This window comes from Takifugu rubripes, chromosome 17 (genome assembly GCF_901000725.2).
Source record: "Takifugu rubripes chromosome 17, fTakRub1.2, whole genome shotgun sequence".
NCBI lineage: Eukaryota > Metazoa > Chordata > Actinopteri > Tetraodontiformes > Tetraodontidae > Takifugu > Takifugu rubripes.
In genome coordinates, this window is record NC_042301.1 from 3,567,152 (window position 1) to 3,583,627 (window position 16,476).

At 46.5% G+C, this 16,476-nt stretch overlaps 2 protein-coding genes and 1 long non-coding RNA gene across 3 annotated transcripts; 2 read left to right on the forward strand and 1 right to left on the reverse strand.

Annotated features, from left to right (window-relative positions):
* The first annotated feature begins 794 nt into the window (after positions 1 to 794).
* Positions 795 to 9,089, forward strand: aspscr1 (ASPSCR1 tether for SLC2A4, UBX domain containing). The gene is made up of 17 exons (XM_011612471.2): positions 795 to 907; positions 1,141 to 1,196; positions 1,474 to 1,588; positions 2,084 to 2,184; positions 2,679 to 2,736; positions 2,817 to 2,890; positions 2,962 to 3,511; positions 3,845 to 3,904; positions 4,342 to 4,484; positions 4,855 to 4,936; positions 5,025 to 5,091; positions 5,731 to 5,793; positions 5,948 to 6,000; positions 7,415 to 7,466; positions 7,548 to 7,617; positions 7,801 to 7,988; positions 8,522 to 9,089. The coding sequence occupies exons 1-17, from the start codon at positions 818 to 820 to the stop codon at positions 8,530 to 8,532; spliced, it is 1,833 nt and encodes a 610-aa protein (XP_011610773.2). The 5' UTR covers positions 795 to 817; the 3' UTR covers positions 8,533 to 9,089.
* An 836-nt stretch (positions 9,090 to 9,925) lies between these two features.
* On the forward strand, positions 9,926 to 13,794 carry LOC101061742 (myeloid-associated differentiation marker-like protein 2). Its single transcript, XM_003972066.3, has 2 exons — positions 9,926 to 10,679; positions 10,922 to 13,794. Exons 1-2 carry the CDS (start codon positions 10,399 to 10,401, stop codon positions 11,571 to 11,573), a joined length of 933 nt encoding a protein of 310 aa, XP_003972115.1. The 5' UTR covers positions 9,926 to 10,398; the 3' UTR covers positions 11,574 to 13,794.
* Positions 13,795 to 14,526: 732 nt separating this feature from the next.
* On the reverse strand, positions 14,527 to 16,219 carry LOC115253311 (uncharacterized). The gene is made up of 2 exons (XR_003891624.1): positions 15,853 to 16,219; positions 14,527 to 14,937 (listed from the first exon to the last, which is right to left on the reverse strand). It is a non-coding gene; the product is annotated as an uncharacterized lncRNA (long non-coding RNA).
* Positions 16,220 to 16,476: the final 257 nt, after the last annotated feature.

The window sequence follows — 16,476 nt, forward strand, 5'->3', positions numbered from 1 at the left end:
CCCCGCTGTTATACATCCTGATCTTCATTAAAGAGTGTTATTTTCTTATCAAGCTTTGCTCATGTAATGATGGGAGAATACCTTTGAAGAACAAGTGAATGACTTTATTGTGATTGCAACTGGTACGAAAAAAAAGAAGGGTGCACTCCTCTTAGGTTTCTTGTTTTAAAGGTAATAGAGACAATAAAAGTAGAAAACAGGAATAAACATATACAAGACTTGCCCTCTAAATAAAACCACATCATTGTACACAACCCATTTATGAGCAGCATCATTGCCATAGTAGAGAAATGAATTATTTCGGTATTATTGCACATTTGCGCATAAAAAACAACGGTGAGTTAAACTGTATTTAGTGCAATTGTGGCTCTTGCATAGAAAGTCAAGGCCATTTATTCACTTACAAAACGAATCCACTTAGTCCCATCATTATGGGATATAACACAGTATATGATATAACATGTGATTTGATATAATGATGGCACATGTGCATGCAAGCACAAGAATCAGGTATGCAAGAATGTACTAATCAAAACGATTTAATAAGTTAATTTAAAACAGTTAACTAATTTTACTGTTTCAGGTGTGTCCCTTAACTTCTGTGCCTCTACAGTGCTGTGAACTGTCGATTAGAAAAACGACAGGCTACAACTTTTACTATTCTGATCCACGGTGTGGAGCTTATTTTAATTGTCCTTATATGACGAAATGATCTTTGCATGGTTCATTAACCCCAATCGCCACTGACTCGCGTGTGTATGCGTGTAATTGGTCAATAAAGTTTATTCAAACAAACAACGTGACGTCACTAGGCAGTATGGCGGCCAGCGGTGTATCGGTGACGGTTCTGGCTCCTAATGGGAGAAGACAAACAGTCAAGGTGTCTCCAAACACACCGTTATTACAGGTCAGCGGTGTTAAACTACAAATCGCCGGTTTCTTATGAGTTTCACTGTCGTATATGTTGTTTCTTTGGTTTCCGAACTAGAGCGGATGATTCTCTGAATTACCTTCTCAGGCTAACATCAGCTAGCCAGTGACAGATCAGTTTCTTTGTTTAAGCAGAAGAAACGTTATATTTTTGCGATGAAGTGGGCCCTCATGAATTATACAATCCATCTTATATGTATCGTCTTTCAGGTTCTAGAAGACGTCTGTAAAAAACATGGATTTGACCCAGAGGAACATGGTTTGAAGTACGTATTTAATCAGCCAAGGTACCATTTAATAAATTAATGTTATGTTGCCCTGAATTCTTATCTCCAACCTTTATCTATTACACTGCAATATAAGATGAAGCCATATTCTGTCCTAGCATTTGAAAGGATTACTAACCTGTATGTTGGGGCTTAAGTAATGATAACAACTGAAAAGCATCAATAGTATAATTACTATTATCGTGGTTATTATACATTGCCGTTGTTTAGGAAGGATTTGGCCATTCCATCATGTTCACCCAGCTCTCTTTGATAGGTTTCAGAGGACAAACATTGACCTGAGTCTGCCCTGGAGATTTGCCAACCTGCCCAACAATGCTAAACTGGAGATAGTGACATGTACAAGGAAACAGGCGGTAACGGAGAGCCAGGTTAGTTACCCATTAGTTAGTTGCACACCTGTGTGTTAGATGTTTTTTGAAGTTACATGGCACTTTATGTCTGATATATTCATTCAGAAGGGTTAAATACCATTTCTCCAATAGAAGGGTGTTATGATGATGACTGTCAATCGACAGCACCTTCTGGATGTGACCTTGTTTTCTGTAGTTGTGGGTTGTTGAAGTCGTTGTTGGAATTACTAACACAAATCTGCAATGAATCCTTGCTGGGAACCACTTGGTCATATGTGCACTATGATAAAGAGTGTGGAAAAAGCCCCAATTAGCAAAGGCAAAGTCCCATTTTTGAAATAATTAAATTTAGTAGTTATACTATTGACAGATGAGTGTTATTTAATAATCTTATAGATCATACGATAGCCTTCATATTCCATTGCAGTCAGTGGGTTTTAACAATCCAGTGCTCCACATCGTACCTGCTCTCACAGCTGGATATTGTGAATTCTTTCTTTTCCCAACCTTTAGGTCTCAATTGCTCTTCAAATGGAGAATGGGCTTCGACACCAAGGTTCCTTCTCATGTGAGCAGAGTCTTTGGGACGTGGTAACACATTTCCCCCAGATCAGGTGTGTGTGTGTGTGTGTGTTTATATTTTCACTGAAATTTCTGTCACTTTCTAAATGTTTTCACTTCCTTTGTAACTGCCTAAGTCACCTAAAGCTCGTTCCAAAACACCATAAAACGCTCTGGAAGTTGAGGGGCAACTTTTGTGTTTAAGAACTGTTTGGACAGAGAATTACCTATACACACACACACTCAGCCCTACTCTAAACATGTTTAACATTGACCTAAAATCCTAGACCTTTGAGACAAGTCTTAACTTGGTTAATACTTGTTTCTTAACCAAAGTCTCTCTGAAGCTGTGAGGACCAGATAAAGTGTCTTCAATTCCTGTATGTCCTCCCTTGGACCTTTGCTGGTAAAATACACATGTACAGTTTCCACACATGCTGGATGTGTGGAAACATAAATCATTTCCAATTTGTAAAGTCCCCCTTAAGGTAAATAAAATTCATTTTCCCTAAATTCATATTTTTCCTTTGCCCTTTACTTATTCCAGTGTGACAGTGCAGTCTGACTCAGGATCCACCCCAGTGTGTGTTTATATGAGAAATGAGGTATGCTGTTTTCTTATAACCCCTCATTTAAAAAAAAAAAAAAAAAAAGGTAGTTAAATTTTGTCTGCGTGTGTGTCTAGGTAAGTGGGATCGAAGCGCTCAAGAAGGCTACGCTGAAGTCTCTGGGTCTCACAGGAGGAAGTGCCATTGTAAGGTAGGAAACTTGCGTATAGGCAGGCTTCAAATAAATCTAATCGTATTAAAGCAGCGTATGTCTATTTTAAGGTTTTTAATCAAAAGCAAAACTCAGAAAGATGAAGATAAAACAGAAGTCACCAAACCAGCTGCTACGCCCACCACTCCCCCTGTCAATGACATGACGTGTAGCCCCCCACCCCAGCTTGATGCTCTTCCATCCATGCCAGCATCCGCAGCTGAAGTGCCACTTCAAAATCCAAGCTCTCGGGGGCCGTTGGACACTCAGGTGCCTCCTGGTGACTTGGCCACAAGCACACTTCCTGATCAACAGGAAGAGGCTTCGGCATCTCAGAGCCAGGTTGAGCAAAGTTCTCCCCCAGTTGTGAGTGGAAGGGAAGACGGTGAGGAAGCGGGACCATCAGGACTGAACTCTCCGTCAACGTCTTCCTTCTCTGCCACCTGTGCATCTGCTTTCATCCCCTTCTCTGGAGGGGGCCAACGCCTTGGTGGTCCCGGGGCAGGTGAAGTTGGTCGGACACCAGCTTCATCTTTAACATTATCGTCTCACTCTGCTCTGAATGCAGCAGTAGACTCACCAAAAGCCAAAAAGGCCAAATCCAGCCATGGCTCTGGCAAGGTGAGTGCTGTTGGGCTTTAAAAAAACCAAATCACAACCTTTTTTCAACAATTACATTTAACCAGGTTAGATATGCCCAAAATAAATAGAAATAAATCATAATTGTAAGTAAGTATGCAACTGAGGTCAACAAAGTGGCATTTTGCTTTCTTATTAATGCATTTTTCACCTTTTTAATGCCTCTAAGGGTTAATTATGTTAAAAGCAATGGACCAGCGTTCACGCCACTCTCAATAATTACTCTTGAGGGATTTATTTTATTTTATAAAATGTACACAGATTAAAAGTCCATAAACAAAAAAACATTTAGGTGTATTTTCTCTCTGTGAACAGTGTCAGACCGCCGTCAACCAGCCAGATGATGGCATGGAGCCGGGACAGGAGCTAATGGAGGTAACGTCTTTTGGTGTGGTGTCCATTTTTCTCACTAACATCTTCAGCTGCCTTATTTTTGAATTTATAGTCAGGTGCTGAATGTCTGAAGTCAGACACAGATGGTTACAAGTGGAGTCATCCCAGATTTTCACCTTTCACAAAGGTCCTTGGCTCTAGTCCCGGTCTAGGCTTCTCTGTGTGCCGTTTGTTTGTCCTTCACATGGCTTGGTGTAGGTTTTCTCTAGTTTACTCCAGTTTCCAAAACAACTTGCTGAGCCAGTTACCAGTCAATACCTTTGGGCAAGGCACCAACCCAAGATTTGCATGTGGTTCTTGAACGCTGCATAATGGCTGCTCAATGCTCTCCAGGAATAAATAACATTAACTTAAGATCCGCAGTCTTTGGATTTCTTCTGTGTTCTCATGAAATTTCCCTTTTTTCCCTCCGCCTGCAGCCAATAGAAAGGAAGCCTCTTGTCTACCTGCCAGACTCAGCCATATCCAGTCATTCCAAGGATCTTGACAACCTCCCTGATGAGTTCTTTGAAGTGACAGTGGATGACATTCGCAAGCGCTTCGCCATGCTGAAGAGTGAGAGGTAGAACAAGAGAGCCAATTTAAGCACTTTGGGTTTTTTCCCCAGTATCCTGAACTCTGTTATGACACCACATAAGCTACGAAAGCTTCTAAATATGGGATCACAAGAGCGAGTCCCCAGTCTGTGTCGTATCGGGCATATTCTCTGTCTATATTGGCTTAGCCTGCCGCCTCATAGCCGCACTACCACTCGGTCAATTACTGTAATTACAAAGGGGGAAATTAAGCCAGCTGCCGCCGTCACACATTTGTGGCCACACATAAGCTGGGATGAAATATTTTCTCCTCCTTTTTTTCGTTTGTGTCACTTTTTCATGCCAGAGGTGGGTTTCTAACAACTATTTTCTCTCTGTTTACCTAATTTTCTTCAGGAAGTTATTAGAGGAGGCACCACTGATGACTAAAGCTTCAAGAGAAGCACAAATAAAAGAGAAGATGGAAAGATATCCCAGAGTGAGGACACTTAACAGGCGAACGTCTTTTTATAAATGATCATTTGTATGAAATATGGACCTCAAAAGTTGCTGTTTCATGTCTCCAGGTGGTCCTGAGGGTCCAGTTTCCAGACAGACATATTCTTCAGGGATTCTTCAGGCCTGTGGAGACAGGTGAGTTGCTGGCTAGCCTCAGGTATACCAACGCTGTTGCAGCTTCTTTGCCACGTTTATGACTTTAGCCACACCAGAGTGACGGCGAGACAGTGAGCAGGAGACGAGGACGCATAATTGAAGAGGCTAAATCCAGCGCAGCCGCAGCAGTTTCATAGACCAGCAATACAAATCTGAGGGGAATTCCACCTGAAAATCACCTGTCATCTACACACCACTGGGTTTTAGTCGGGATTAGGTAGTTAACCATTCTCAGGTGAATGTAGTTTCAGCAGGGCAAATGTAACAGCTACTTGATTAAATATTACCCTTCCTGCACAGATGCCACCTAAAACATCTGATTTACATGTGATATTTTATAAACAAACATGTCTTTTTCTCCGACAGTACAAACTCTGAGCCTCAGGCACTGCATGCACACACATTTTTAAGGCGTCATTTCCCCCCGAAACCAACATTTCACATCAACAAAACCACAACAAACTGATGCCCAGTACAACAGCGCAAACATCTGATTCATCAGGAACAACAGTGAAGAAAAGAAAGCGGGAATGTGAATCTGCCTTTGACCTAAATATTTCATAGCATCGTATCCCCGCTGGCAAAAGTGTAAGAAAACGTCTATTTGTCGTCCTGCAGTTGGTGCTCTGAGGGCTTTTGTAAGGAGTCATTTGGAAGATCCTCAGCTCAGCTTTTACCTCTGTAAGTCTCTTAATCTTCGCAGGAGCCAGCGCGGGCATAATTACCATGTGTCGGCAGCGATCTTCGCTCTGCAGGGGCAGCTGGGACGTTCTGACCATCTGCCGCACTGCTGTTCAAATGCAAATGTTCACTTCCATTTATCCTTGTCTTTCAGTCATCACACCTCCAAAGACCATTCTGAACGATCCCTCAGCTACTCTGATTCAGGTAAAAATCCATTCCAGTTGTGTCTTTTAGGCCAGAAGAACTGCAGCAGTTTGGAGTTTGACACAAATTGCAGCTGTAGAACTCTGGCTTCCAATCACCCCTCTTTCCTCTATAGAGCCCCAGCACATCCTATAACACTTGCACCCCCCCCTCTCGAGTCTCCTTGACCCCCAGCCGGGCAGATGTGTTAATGCAGTGGCTTTGATCTGGAACACAGAGCTGTGGGCAGATGTGATACTTGGTCGTAGTTCAGAGTTGTTTCGTTAATGGAAAAGATGTGAGGGAAGAGAGAGCGCGACCCTCTAGTACTGTGTGTGTGTGTGTGTGTGTGCGTGTGTGTGTGTGTGATCCATACACCTCAGCTGGCTCCTTCTAAAGAAGAGAAGCTTCAGCTTTGCCCTAAACTCCTCTCAGATGTCTCCTCTCAGAGCTTCTACTGAGGCTGAGCCAAGAGGAGAAGGTTTTGTGGAGGTTGGGCCACAGAGTGACCTTGATGAACGTCGGCTCGACTTCGTAGCTCGGCTCTCTCTTCTCTACGAAGGCTCCGTCGATGATCCACCTGTCAGTCTTGCGTCCTTTCCCTCCATCTCTGATTGGGTGTCCTGCCCCGGCCTGGTAACCAGTCAGGTTATCAGGGGATCGGCAGTTCCCTCCCACCACAGATGCCTACATACTCTTTACTCTCTTTTTCCTTTTGCTGTCCTCCTCTTTCTTGTCTTTGTCCATTAAGGACTTCAAAGCATTAAAGGGCCCAAAAACAGGAACAGTGGCGCCGCTCACTGAGACATTGTGTCCTGTTTCTCCGAAGTCTCACACCCACAAGTTTTCACCACCCGTTTGTGTCGGGTTACAGTCATCGCCGCACACATGCATTAAACTTGAAAGATGTGACGTGCAAACAACCCTGAAACACTTTGTGTCGTGCCAGTAAAGGAATGTTCAATCCCGCCGCCCTTTGCTGGCAGACATCCCTCCCTACCTTTATGTTTCCCTTCTTCCTTCAGGATCTCTCACTCCCTCTGCTTCGCAAACACACACATTTCCTCCTCTTATGTGCTGGCACGACTGTTTAAAGGGACCTGGAATGTCAGTAATTCCACTGTAACAAATTGCGGCAGGGCTGCGATGACAGCAATCAGGCCAGCACGTCCCAATTTAGACACCAGCAAGCGAGAGCAGGGGGAGAAACTGGACAGTGTGGGTGCCCCCTTGTACTCGCCAGTTGTGAAGAGCGGTTTTAAAAGTCTACCTAGTAACTGGGAGTTACTAACAGTGGTCAAATATCAAATTATTAAAAATCTGCCAGGCAGGGTTGAGTCCTCTTGGTTCTCGCCTCGGATCCGGGCGCGCCGACTCATCATTTTTGTGGTAGCAGCACACAAATGTTCAATTCTGACTTTTCCGTCTCTCGCAGGCCGACCTCTTCCCTGGCGCGCTGGTGCACTTTGGATCGGACGCCAAGACGGGTTTGTTTGGTCTTTTGTGGACATGATTTGAACTGGAGAGCTGCGTGACGCAGGAGTCGTCTCTGTTTTTGTCCTCCACAGGCGTTTACCTGAAGAGGGGACTTATCGAGGCGTCTGTCTCTGCCCAGCAAGCAAACGAGTCTGTTTCGAGGTGCGTCTGCGTCCAGTGTGTGTGTGTGTGTGTGTGTCTGTGCGAAGAGCTGGAGTCCTTTAGCCACTCTTCTACTCACTATCAATATTCAGTGTCTTCCTCTTTGGTTTGGACTTTCTGCTGATTGTCTTGTCCCAGCGACTCACCTGTAATTTTCCGTCCTTCTCTCGTATCCCACCGCAGGTGCATACTTCGGTCACCTGAGCCCTCCTGTAGCTCCGCTGTTTCAGATGAGCCACCACAGAGCCAGGAGCCACCCGGGGACGCCGGCACGTCCGCGCAGGATGAGCAGAATCCATCGGCTCGCCCCACGATGGCCAAAACAGCCCGGGCTGATCCAGGAACGGTGCCCAAGTGGCTCAAGCTTCCAGGTGAGGACGGCCGTGTTATTTGAGTGTTCTTCAAGAGAACATGGCTGCTTTGTTTTCGCAGCAGAGGAGAGAAGAATAAAGGTTTTAGGTTCAGGAAAGGGCGGTGAAACCTCACGTTGTAGTTAATCGGCACCACAAAAGAAGAACAAAAGCACCATAACGGAGTCTGGAGGATGGCATTCATGCCCGGATGAACCCGTTGGGTCCCCCAGTAGACCACTCCAGAGACAAAGGGCCCCGGGAGAGCGCCTGCTGTTGGACCACATCAGAGCTGTGTGTCCAGACATCTGTGTTGTTGCATTGTGGTGTTTCTGATGGTCGCTGTATTGATGTAGTCGTGGGAGGAATGTTCTCTCTCCGACTGTTTTTAGTCTTTTGATGGATTTTCCGCGGCGTCGGCATGGAGCATGTGGAACTTTCGTTTTTAGCCACACTTCATTCCGACAGAGCCCAACGCGCTCACGGCTGCTCGGTTCTTAACTTGTTTCATTCCCTCGGAGCTTTAAGCTGCCTGTCTGTCCTTTCCTACACAGGTAAGAAATGAGACTGCAGCTCTGGGCTGGGTGGATTCACCTGGAAGCACATCGGAGGAGCTGAGAGAGCCGCCCTTAATCTGTGCTTTGAGAAACATAATCACAACCGTGAATTAGTCAAACGTAGCAGAACGCTGCCTTTGCAGACGGGGTTTTCCATCATTTAAAAAAGTTTGTTGAGGGGAAAAAGCATCAATGGGAGCTCCATCTTTGGCCAGGAAATGTTTGATTATAGTCAGAAGAGGTTTTTATTCAGCTGGTATGTAAATTTAGTGCCAAATGAATAAAAAAATTGTCAGAAAAAAAGCAGGTCTCACTGTCTTTGTGGGAGCACATGAAGAAGAGAAGTCATTGAATTGGAAATGTTCAAATTTACATTTTTCACCCCCTGAAGCACGACAGATTTCTTCTATTCAGAGTAAAGTTTGAATAAATCGGCAATCATCGTTGACTACCTGAAGCCTTCGCATTTGAGTTTTATTAGGGGATTTACTATATTGTTAAGTGGAGATAACCGATTCATTCATTAATGCAAATTTTGTCATAAAATAAATCTTTTTAGGGCTCTGAAAATTGTTGTCTTTCTTTAAACAACAGCAACTCCCACTGGGAGCTGCAGCAAAGTGTGCTTAAAATAACACCATAGGTCAAAAATGTAAAATAATAAAATCTGATTTAACTGTGTCTAAATTTTCAACAGAATGTCATATAAAACAAAAATAAATCAGTTTTCAGAGAAAATCACTTCCTGGTTGTTTCTTGGGCAAGAGACGGATGTATGGTGGTGTGGCCACAAGGGGGCGCTGCTGTAACATTCAACAGGGTGTAAAACAAATTGTTTCCAATTTGGTTCTAAACTTGTGTTTTTGTGTCGTGTACAAAAACTTCTCGAGTTATTAACTTTGGCAATACATAATGACCATCAGACTCTTTTTCCCAGCTTAAACTAATCAGACAATCTAATTTACCTTCCTAATCATAAGTTTTATCTTATTAATCTTTGAACTGTAATCATTTAATATTGAAAAAGAAGCATTTCATCTGTTTACTGATGTTTTACGCTTGTTTACAGTGGACATGACAACAAACCCTGAACTGAATTCCGTTCTAAAAATGCACGAACGCACTTATTATGTCTGTCTGATGTATATTTTTATGCTTACATTCAGATCTTTAAGCCCAGATTTTCCCTGTTGCTGTTACACATTCTGGACACATCTTCAGCTTCCTCCTGTCATTCCTCTGGGTCTGTAATCCGTCTGCATGCCCTGACTCCACTCCCAACAACATGTGCATATCCCTCTGACACTTGTGCCATTACCCAACCCTAAATAACTTCCATTCTGGTCCAGCTGACCAGCAGACCCCCCCCCCCCCCCCCCCCCCCCCGCCGCCTTCCCGATCTTACAGTGACAGACGGCGTGAAAGGAGAGCGTGACGGGAAAGAGCTGGAGAGCAACCTCTGAAATGAAGGAAAGCCTTTTGATACGACGGGATCGGCTCACACCAACAACGGAGGACAAACAGGTAATCTGAGGAGGTGGGCTGGAATGTGTTGGACTAAAGCGGGATGAACAACCTGGACCGGACCAACTTGTGATGGGAAGGGAAAACTCACTTGGGATTACAGGACAGCAAAATCGGGACCTTTTGTGCTTGGTGGGTCAGCGTGATCGCGGTCGTGTGGACTGAATGTTGGTGAACAGGGCAGGAAGAAGGGCGTGAGATCCTCCTGACCTCCAGATCCGTCCTCATCGAGGATGCTGAGAGTTTAAACTGTCAAATGTTACTGGACGGAACCGTCGGCAGCAGGACTTTGTGATTACAACCGAGCGACCGCCTGAAAATCTCCTGGCAGAACTTTGGTTTCCTCAGCGATGGATTCACAGGGGGGTCCGTACCTCAACCAGAGGGCCCTCTGTTCACTTCTGGGTGCCGCCCGTCTCTGCCAGTTAGCGATGGGGTGTGCCGTGATCGCCATGGTGACCCACAGCGCCGGTTTCAGCGGCTCTCAGGGCGTGTTCTGCATGGCGGCGTGGTGCTTCTGCTTCGCCATGTCGGTGGTGGTGTTCTTCCTGGACGCCACGCGTCTCTACAGCTGCCTGCCCGTGTCCTGGGAAAACCTCACGGTCACATGTGCGGCCTTCGCAACACTCCTGTAAGTCAGCCGGTGTACCGTAAATGATGGGATGGTGACACTTTCGTGGCTTCACGCAGGTTCTTTGCGACCTGTTTTGTAGCGTGTTAGAAGCTAACGCTAATTCCTACTTTTCTTTTCAAGTCCCTGCTGACTGATTTATTTTAGCCGGCCAATATGTTGTTTATTGTCCGTCTTGTTCCTGGTGGCGGGGGTGGCTTCGTGATTATTTGTTCCTCTTTACTCTCTCTCTTCCTCCGCAGGTTCGTCACAGCCTCAGTCGTCTACCCTCTCTTCTTCATTCAATCCGAATGCCCTTACGCCGGCTGCGAGGTTCGAAACTTCCGCATTGCTGTGACCGTCTGCTCCATCCTGGGCGCTGTGGCGTACGGGGCCGAGGTGGCCCTGTGCCGGGCCAGGCCGGGTCAGGCTGTGGTGGGCTACATGGCCACCGTCTCCGGCCTCCTCAAAGTCGTTCAAGGCTTCGTGGCCTGCGTGATTTTCGGAGCTCTGGCGAACAGGAGCGAGTATTTCCGCTACGTGGCCACCATCTACTGCGTGGTCGTCTACGCGTTCTGCTTTGTTCTGACAGTGGTGGTGGTGGTGATGACCGTGTGCAGGCGGACCAAGGCCGTCTGCTGCATGACCTTTGAGCGCTTCGTGGTGGTGTGCACGCTGCTGGAAGTTCTGCTGTACCTGAGTGCGTCGGTGGTGTGGCCGGTGTTCTGCTTCGACACTAAATACGGGTCTCCGTGGAGGCCGTCTTCCTGCCCTCAGGGAAAATGTCCGTGGGACAGCAAGCTGGTGGTGGCGGTGTTCTCTTTTGTCAACTTTGGACTGTATGTGGCGGATCTGCTCTACTCCCAGAGGTTACGGTTCGGCTCGCCGCGTCTGTCCCCAAATTCACGAGCGTAGGTCTCCCTCGATTCTCACGTTGCAGCGACAGAAGTTGACCGTCGTGAAATAACCGTAGACTTTGAACAAATGTTTGAACGTGAAACCGCTGTGGAATCTGACCTTGGTGACCTTTCTGCCACACCCTCGCTGCCCATGTCTTTAACTTCCCCTCTCAAACGGGTTTCTGAGAGAGTTCGAGACCACCACCAGCCTCTCCCATGAAGGCAAGACCTCCTGGAATGTCCAGCTAAATTTGCTAAAACACACACACACACACACACACACACACACACACACACACACACGCACAGACTTGAATAATACATGAATATAAATAGCACTTCTGGCAAAGGCACGCGTGGCATCCTCGTCATTTGCAAAGCCCACACAGGAGATCGGCGCAAGTTACCAAGTCTGCCAAAAATAAACGGGATCCGTCTGCACAGGCCGCTCTGTGTTCATGCTGAAGCCGTGACACAGCATTTATATGTGGCTGCTGGCGCCCTATGAAAGGTTCTGATCGATCTTTGGCCTGGTTGCAACCGTCTCGTTTCAGTCGAGGGTTCAGGATGACACAGTTTGAAAGGGGTCAGTTTGATATGGGGATGTTTGCAGGAGGTGACCGTGTCCGCAAAAATAGGCCAAATGATGACAAGAACCACCACACTCGTAATGTGAATCGCTCTATAATATCTATGTAAATGTAGCCTTTATAAAAGCCGTTTAAGCTAAGCCTCACTGTGGTTTGTTATTTTTTATGCATTTACACTTGTCGTCACTAAAATTGCTGTTTCGATAGTGACGAAATCTTAAACTGCTAGACTAATTAGCAGCAGAAGTGACTGTCAACATGTTCGTTTTTTCCAGAATGCTAATTTGCTTTACTGCCCCCGTGTGGCCAGATACATCAATGCAGGGGTGTTATTAGAAGTAATAAGTTACTAGCATCAAGTATGGCGTGTATCATCTGATATTTGTTCCTTCACCGCATCTCTGCGTTAGTTTGAGCAACACGAAGGATAAAAATCTGCATTGTGAGCTGAGATCCAGTTCCAGAGGACGACTGAACTAATCTGGTCCCACAGAGGCACAAACATTGCGCGGGTACAGTAAATCGTTGCGTAAATACTTAATTACTTCTGGGGGAGGGGGGTGCTTTCACCCATCTGTTGGTTAATTTGTTAGAAGGATTAAGCAAATGTCGGTCGAATTTCAATGAAATAGTATCGTGAGATTGTGGAGAATCCTGATTATTGGATGTAACAGATGGATGTAATACACCTTTATTGTCTTTTTTCCCCCCTGTAGTCAGTCTGCCTGTACTGTATGTTTTTTACTTCCTTCCTCCCGTTGGGCGTCACCTCTAGAAGTACTTTACAGGAACGTTGTGGATTTTTGACCGGTTCACCACACTCGGATCCCTGCAAAGGCTTTTCCCTCCCTCGCTCTTCACGCCGCCGTGGTTTCCTTGCCTCCCTTCTTCGCTTTGACCGCGCCGGCGAGCGCATCTCTAATCCGGGATCAATGTTTTCCCCCGTCGCACCCGTGACTGCCACGGATGCAAATCCTGAAAAAGCCGCGCACGTAAAGAAAGAGAGAGGCTGCCCCAGCGGTCGGCTCCTCTGGCATCCCCCCCTCTGCCTCCACACACGAGCAGAGCCTGTCTCGGGTTTATTATTCGATTATTTGCCAATTTTTGTGTGGAAAAACATCATTATTTGCATCTTAATAGCTCTTAATTCAACTGGAGGCGCCCTCGGCCGCCCTTTCTCATGTGTTACGTCAGTCCTGCTGAACCTTGAAGAATCCACCATCCAAAAACATCAGAAGACAACGGCGGCGGCGTGGAAGGAACTCCACCGATGGCGACGGACATTGTTGCCACAGAGCAGCTAAGCCCCCAGTGTCCCCCCCCCCTCAGCTGTCCTCCATCAGACATTGACATGGAGTCTCAGTCCCTGTGGACCCCGGAGCTTAAGCCTGTGGTGTAAGAACTCTGCTGACGGGGACGGGCGGCGACAGGTGCCCCGGACTTCATCACGGCCGGAAGCTGCGGTGACCTTTGACCTCATTAATCCAGGAGGTTTGCTGCTCCACTGTTCTCCTCTTTGGACGCTCAGCGTGTTTCGGGTCAATTGTTTGGATGAATTTAGTTGTTGAAAGCACTGACGTGGGTTGAGTTTTCTATTTAATGGCGCAAACCGTGTAAATGTAATCAAATAAAGAGTGTCGGACACCTTTTCTGCCAGAGCTCACGTTCACTTGGAGAGACAGGCAGCTGCATGAGAAGTCCCGCTGAAGGACGTCCAGCTTGTCTTCTCCACACTCGGAGGCGTCGGGACGTGCTGGGGGACGCTCTCCTGTTGTTTCGGGAGTTTTGACGTTAAAAGGGAGCGCTGACGCCCGTTTGCCGTCACCTCCTCGCACTCCGTTTGCATTCGCTCCTGTTTCAGACACACGCTGCTCATGCAGATCTGCTCTGCTGCACACACACACACACACACACACACACACACACACACACACACGCACACACACACACACACAGGGAAGTCTTCACGTCTGCCTGATATTAAATATGCACACCTTCTCTCACTCAACCAAGACACTCCATGTTTTTATTCCCCACTCCTGCTCTCATTACCTGCACATATCTGTCTCTCTCTCTCACACACACACACACACACACACACACACGTCCATCTATGCATTCGCACCTTCCTGTACAAGCAAAAATTTGTCATGATACCGTAGCCTAGATTTGATCGGTGCTCCTGGGGGCGCCCAGTGTGACTCTTAATTAATGTCTCGGGGGGTTTTGTCCAAAAAGAAGGAACATTAAATTCGCCTCAGCACTCGTATGGACCCAGCGTGAGTGAGTGATAGTGCACAGGCAGCCAGTGGTAAATTGACTTTGTGTGGGTGTGTGTGACTGAAACGCAGAGCTGAAGAAAAGCGTTTGAAAACAAGGTACCCAACAGTTCTGTATGTAATTATTCCACAAGCGGGTACGACTGGGGTGGGGGCTTTCATATTGTACATGCAGAAACATCAGGGAGTCCTCAGCAAAATCTCCTGAATCAATCCGGATCTGGAGCTGAATCAGGCTCAGGAGTTTAGAATCCACGGTGATCAGAGGGTCGTCAAATCTGCCCAAAACATCAGTCAGTCTGAAACATCTGTGGAGCAGATTGGACCGAGAAGACGGACCCGCATCCAAAGGAGCGGCTCATCAGCACACACGCCATCAGAGTCGCTGCTTTACTTCCCATTCTGTCCCATCTGAAGGGGGACGTGTCAATATTCTGCTGGGGCAACAGCCCCTCGTTGGCATTCACAGCGGCCCTTTTGTCTCTGGTGCGTCGTCCTCGCGTCTCGAGCACTGAAAAGCAAATAGAAGCAAATTCTCAACACGCACGCAGCGGCTTTTCTGGTGTTTTTCCGTCTCCCGGCGGAGGAACGTTCCGTCATTCAAATTCACTCGTTCGGATATCACGTGGGATGGGGGGGTGTCAGACCCACGTCTTCATGCAGCTTCTGCAAAAGACGCGAACGCTACAAATGTGTCGCCGTCATCCTGGCGCAGGGTTCTGCTGTCAATCACGATGCACAAAAACATACTCAGAGCAGCTGGAAAGTTTTCAGCTCCGCGTTCTGTCACATCCAAATTCAAGGACACCCAAACCTCCTCGGTGAGTACGTGACATAAAGTCACGACCCGGACCCTTTGGCAGCGTTTGCAGAGGATGTTTTTGAAGGCGTTCTCCTCTGCAGACCCTCATCCAGGTTGTTTTTCTTTTCAGCATCCTGTTCTGAACGTTCTGTGCATCTGAGTTGATTCTCACTCTTCCAGTTGGACTTCTTTTATGTGGTTCAATGACAAAAAGGCATTACAATGATAAGGACATCATCTGAACACAAAACACAGAGACCATATAATGGTCTGGTTCTTCTGGAGACCCTCATCTAGGCTGGGTGGAGACCGCCAGCGGACATTTGTAGGTCTGGAAGACACTCCTGTGCTGTTTTGACCGTAGAGCTGGATATGAGCCTGATATGCCATTAATAGGAATTACTTTCCATCTTGTAGACCTGGACCCTCACCCACCAAAAACCCATGAAAGCCTTCCTCCTGCTATCGCCCCACTCCTGGTTGCCATCATTGGATCCTCACTCAGCTCCGGATCTGTAACCCACCCCTCAATCTGGCTGCTGTCAAACATGTTGTCCAAAAACCTGGACGATCTTATCGATCACCGTCTCCATTTTCTGTCTCATTATTAAAAAGCCTCCTTACCTCCATTAAACCCGTTGAGCTATCCGGCTTCCTCTGAATGGCTCCTTCTAAAATCACCAATGACCTCCACTCAGGGGACACTGGACACCTTAACGCCCGTCTCCTTGAACTGACAGCAGCATTCGACACCAACCCTGTCACCAAAACTATGACCGTATGGACCAGCACACACCTCCCTAGATTTTAAAGCCTTTGCTAAACTCACCTGTCCAGTGTTAATGTTTGGTTTTACGTGATTCTTTTAAAGGATGGGTGTCTGTACTGTTGCTTTTTTAGTTTTGAATTTCTGTTCAGTACATTCTGTACTGTGGAGCTTTTTTTTTTGAGTGTCTTGACCAAAGCTAGAGACACGGGTTTGTCTCATAGTGTCTGGAAAAAAATGTTTGATGGCATCACATCACGTCACATTAAATCACACATCGTTTTTCGAGAACAAATGCATTACTAAATATAGTTTATGGAAAGTAATACATGGGAAACCACACACGCACACACACACGAACTTTTCATCCTTTAAACTTGCCCTGGTTTCATGCTTCTCCTCTCTGACCTAGTTTATTCTCTGGCAGCTTTATGACTCGATCCAAAACCACGCCCAAATACTCCCATCTGGTTGATGATTGG

Excerpts from the sequence above, each read along its gene's own strand:
- aspscr1 (XM_011612471.2), top strand. The coding sequence starts at position 818 with ATGGCGGCCAGCGGTGTATCGGTGACGGTTCTGGCTCCTAATGGGAGA. Across the intron at positions 908-1,140 it reads CAAACACACCGTTATTACAG|GTTCTAGAAGACGTCTGTAA; the intron begins GTCAGCGGTGTT and ends ATCGTCTTTCAG. Across the intron at positions 1,589-2,083 it reads AGGCGGTAACGGAGAGCCAG|GTCTCAATTGCTCTTCAAAT; the intron begins GTTAGTTACCCA and ends CCCAACCTTTAG.
- LOC101061742 (XM_003972066.3), top strand. The coding sequence starts at position 10,399 with ATGGATTCACAGGGGGGTCCGTACCTCAACCAGAGGGCCCTCTGTTCA. Across the intron at positions 10,680-10,921 it reads GCGGCCTTCGCAACACTCCT|GTTCGTCACAGCCTCAGTCG; the intron begins GTAAGTCAGCCG and ends CTTCCTCCGCAG.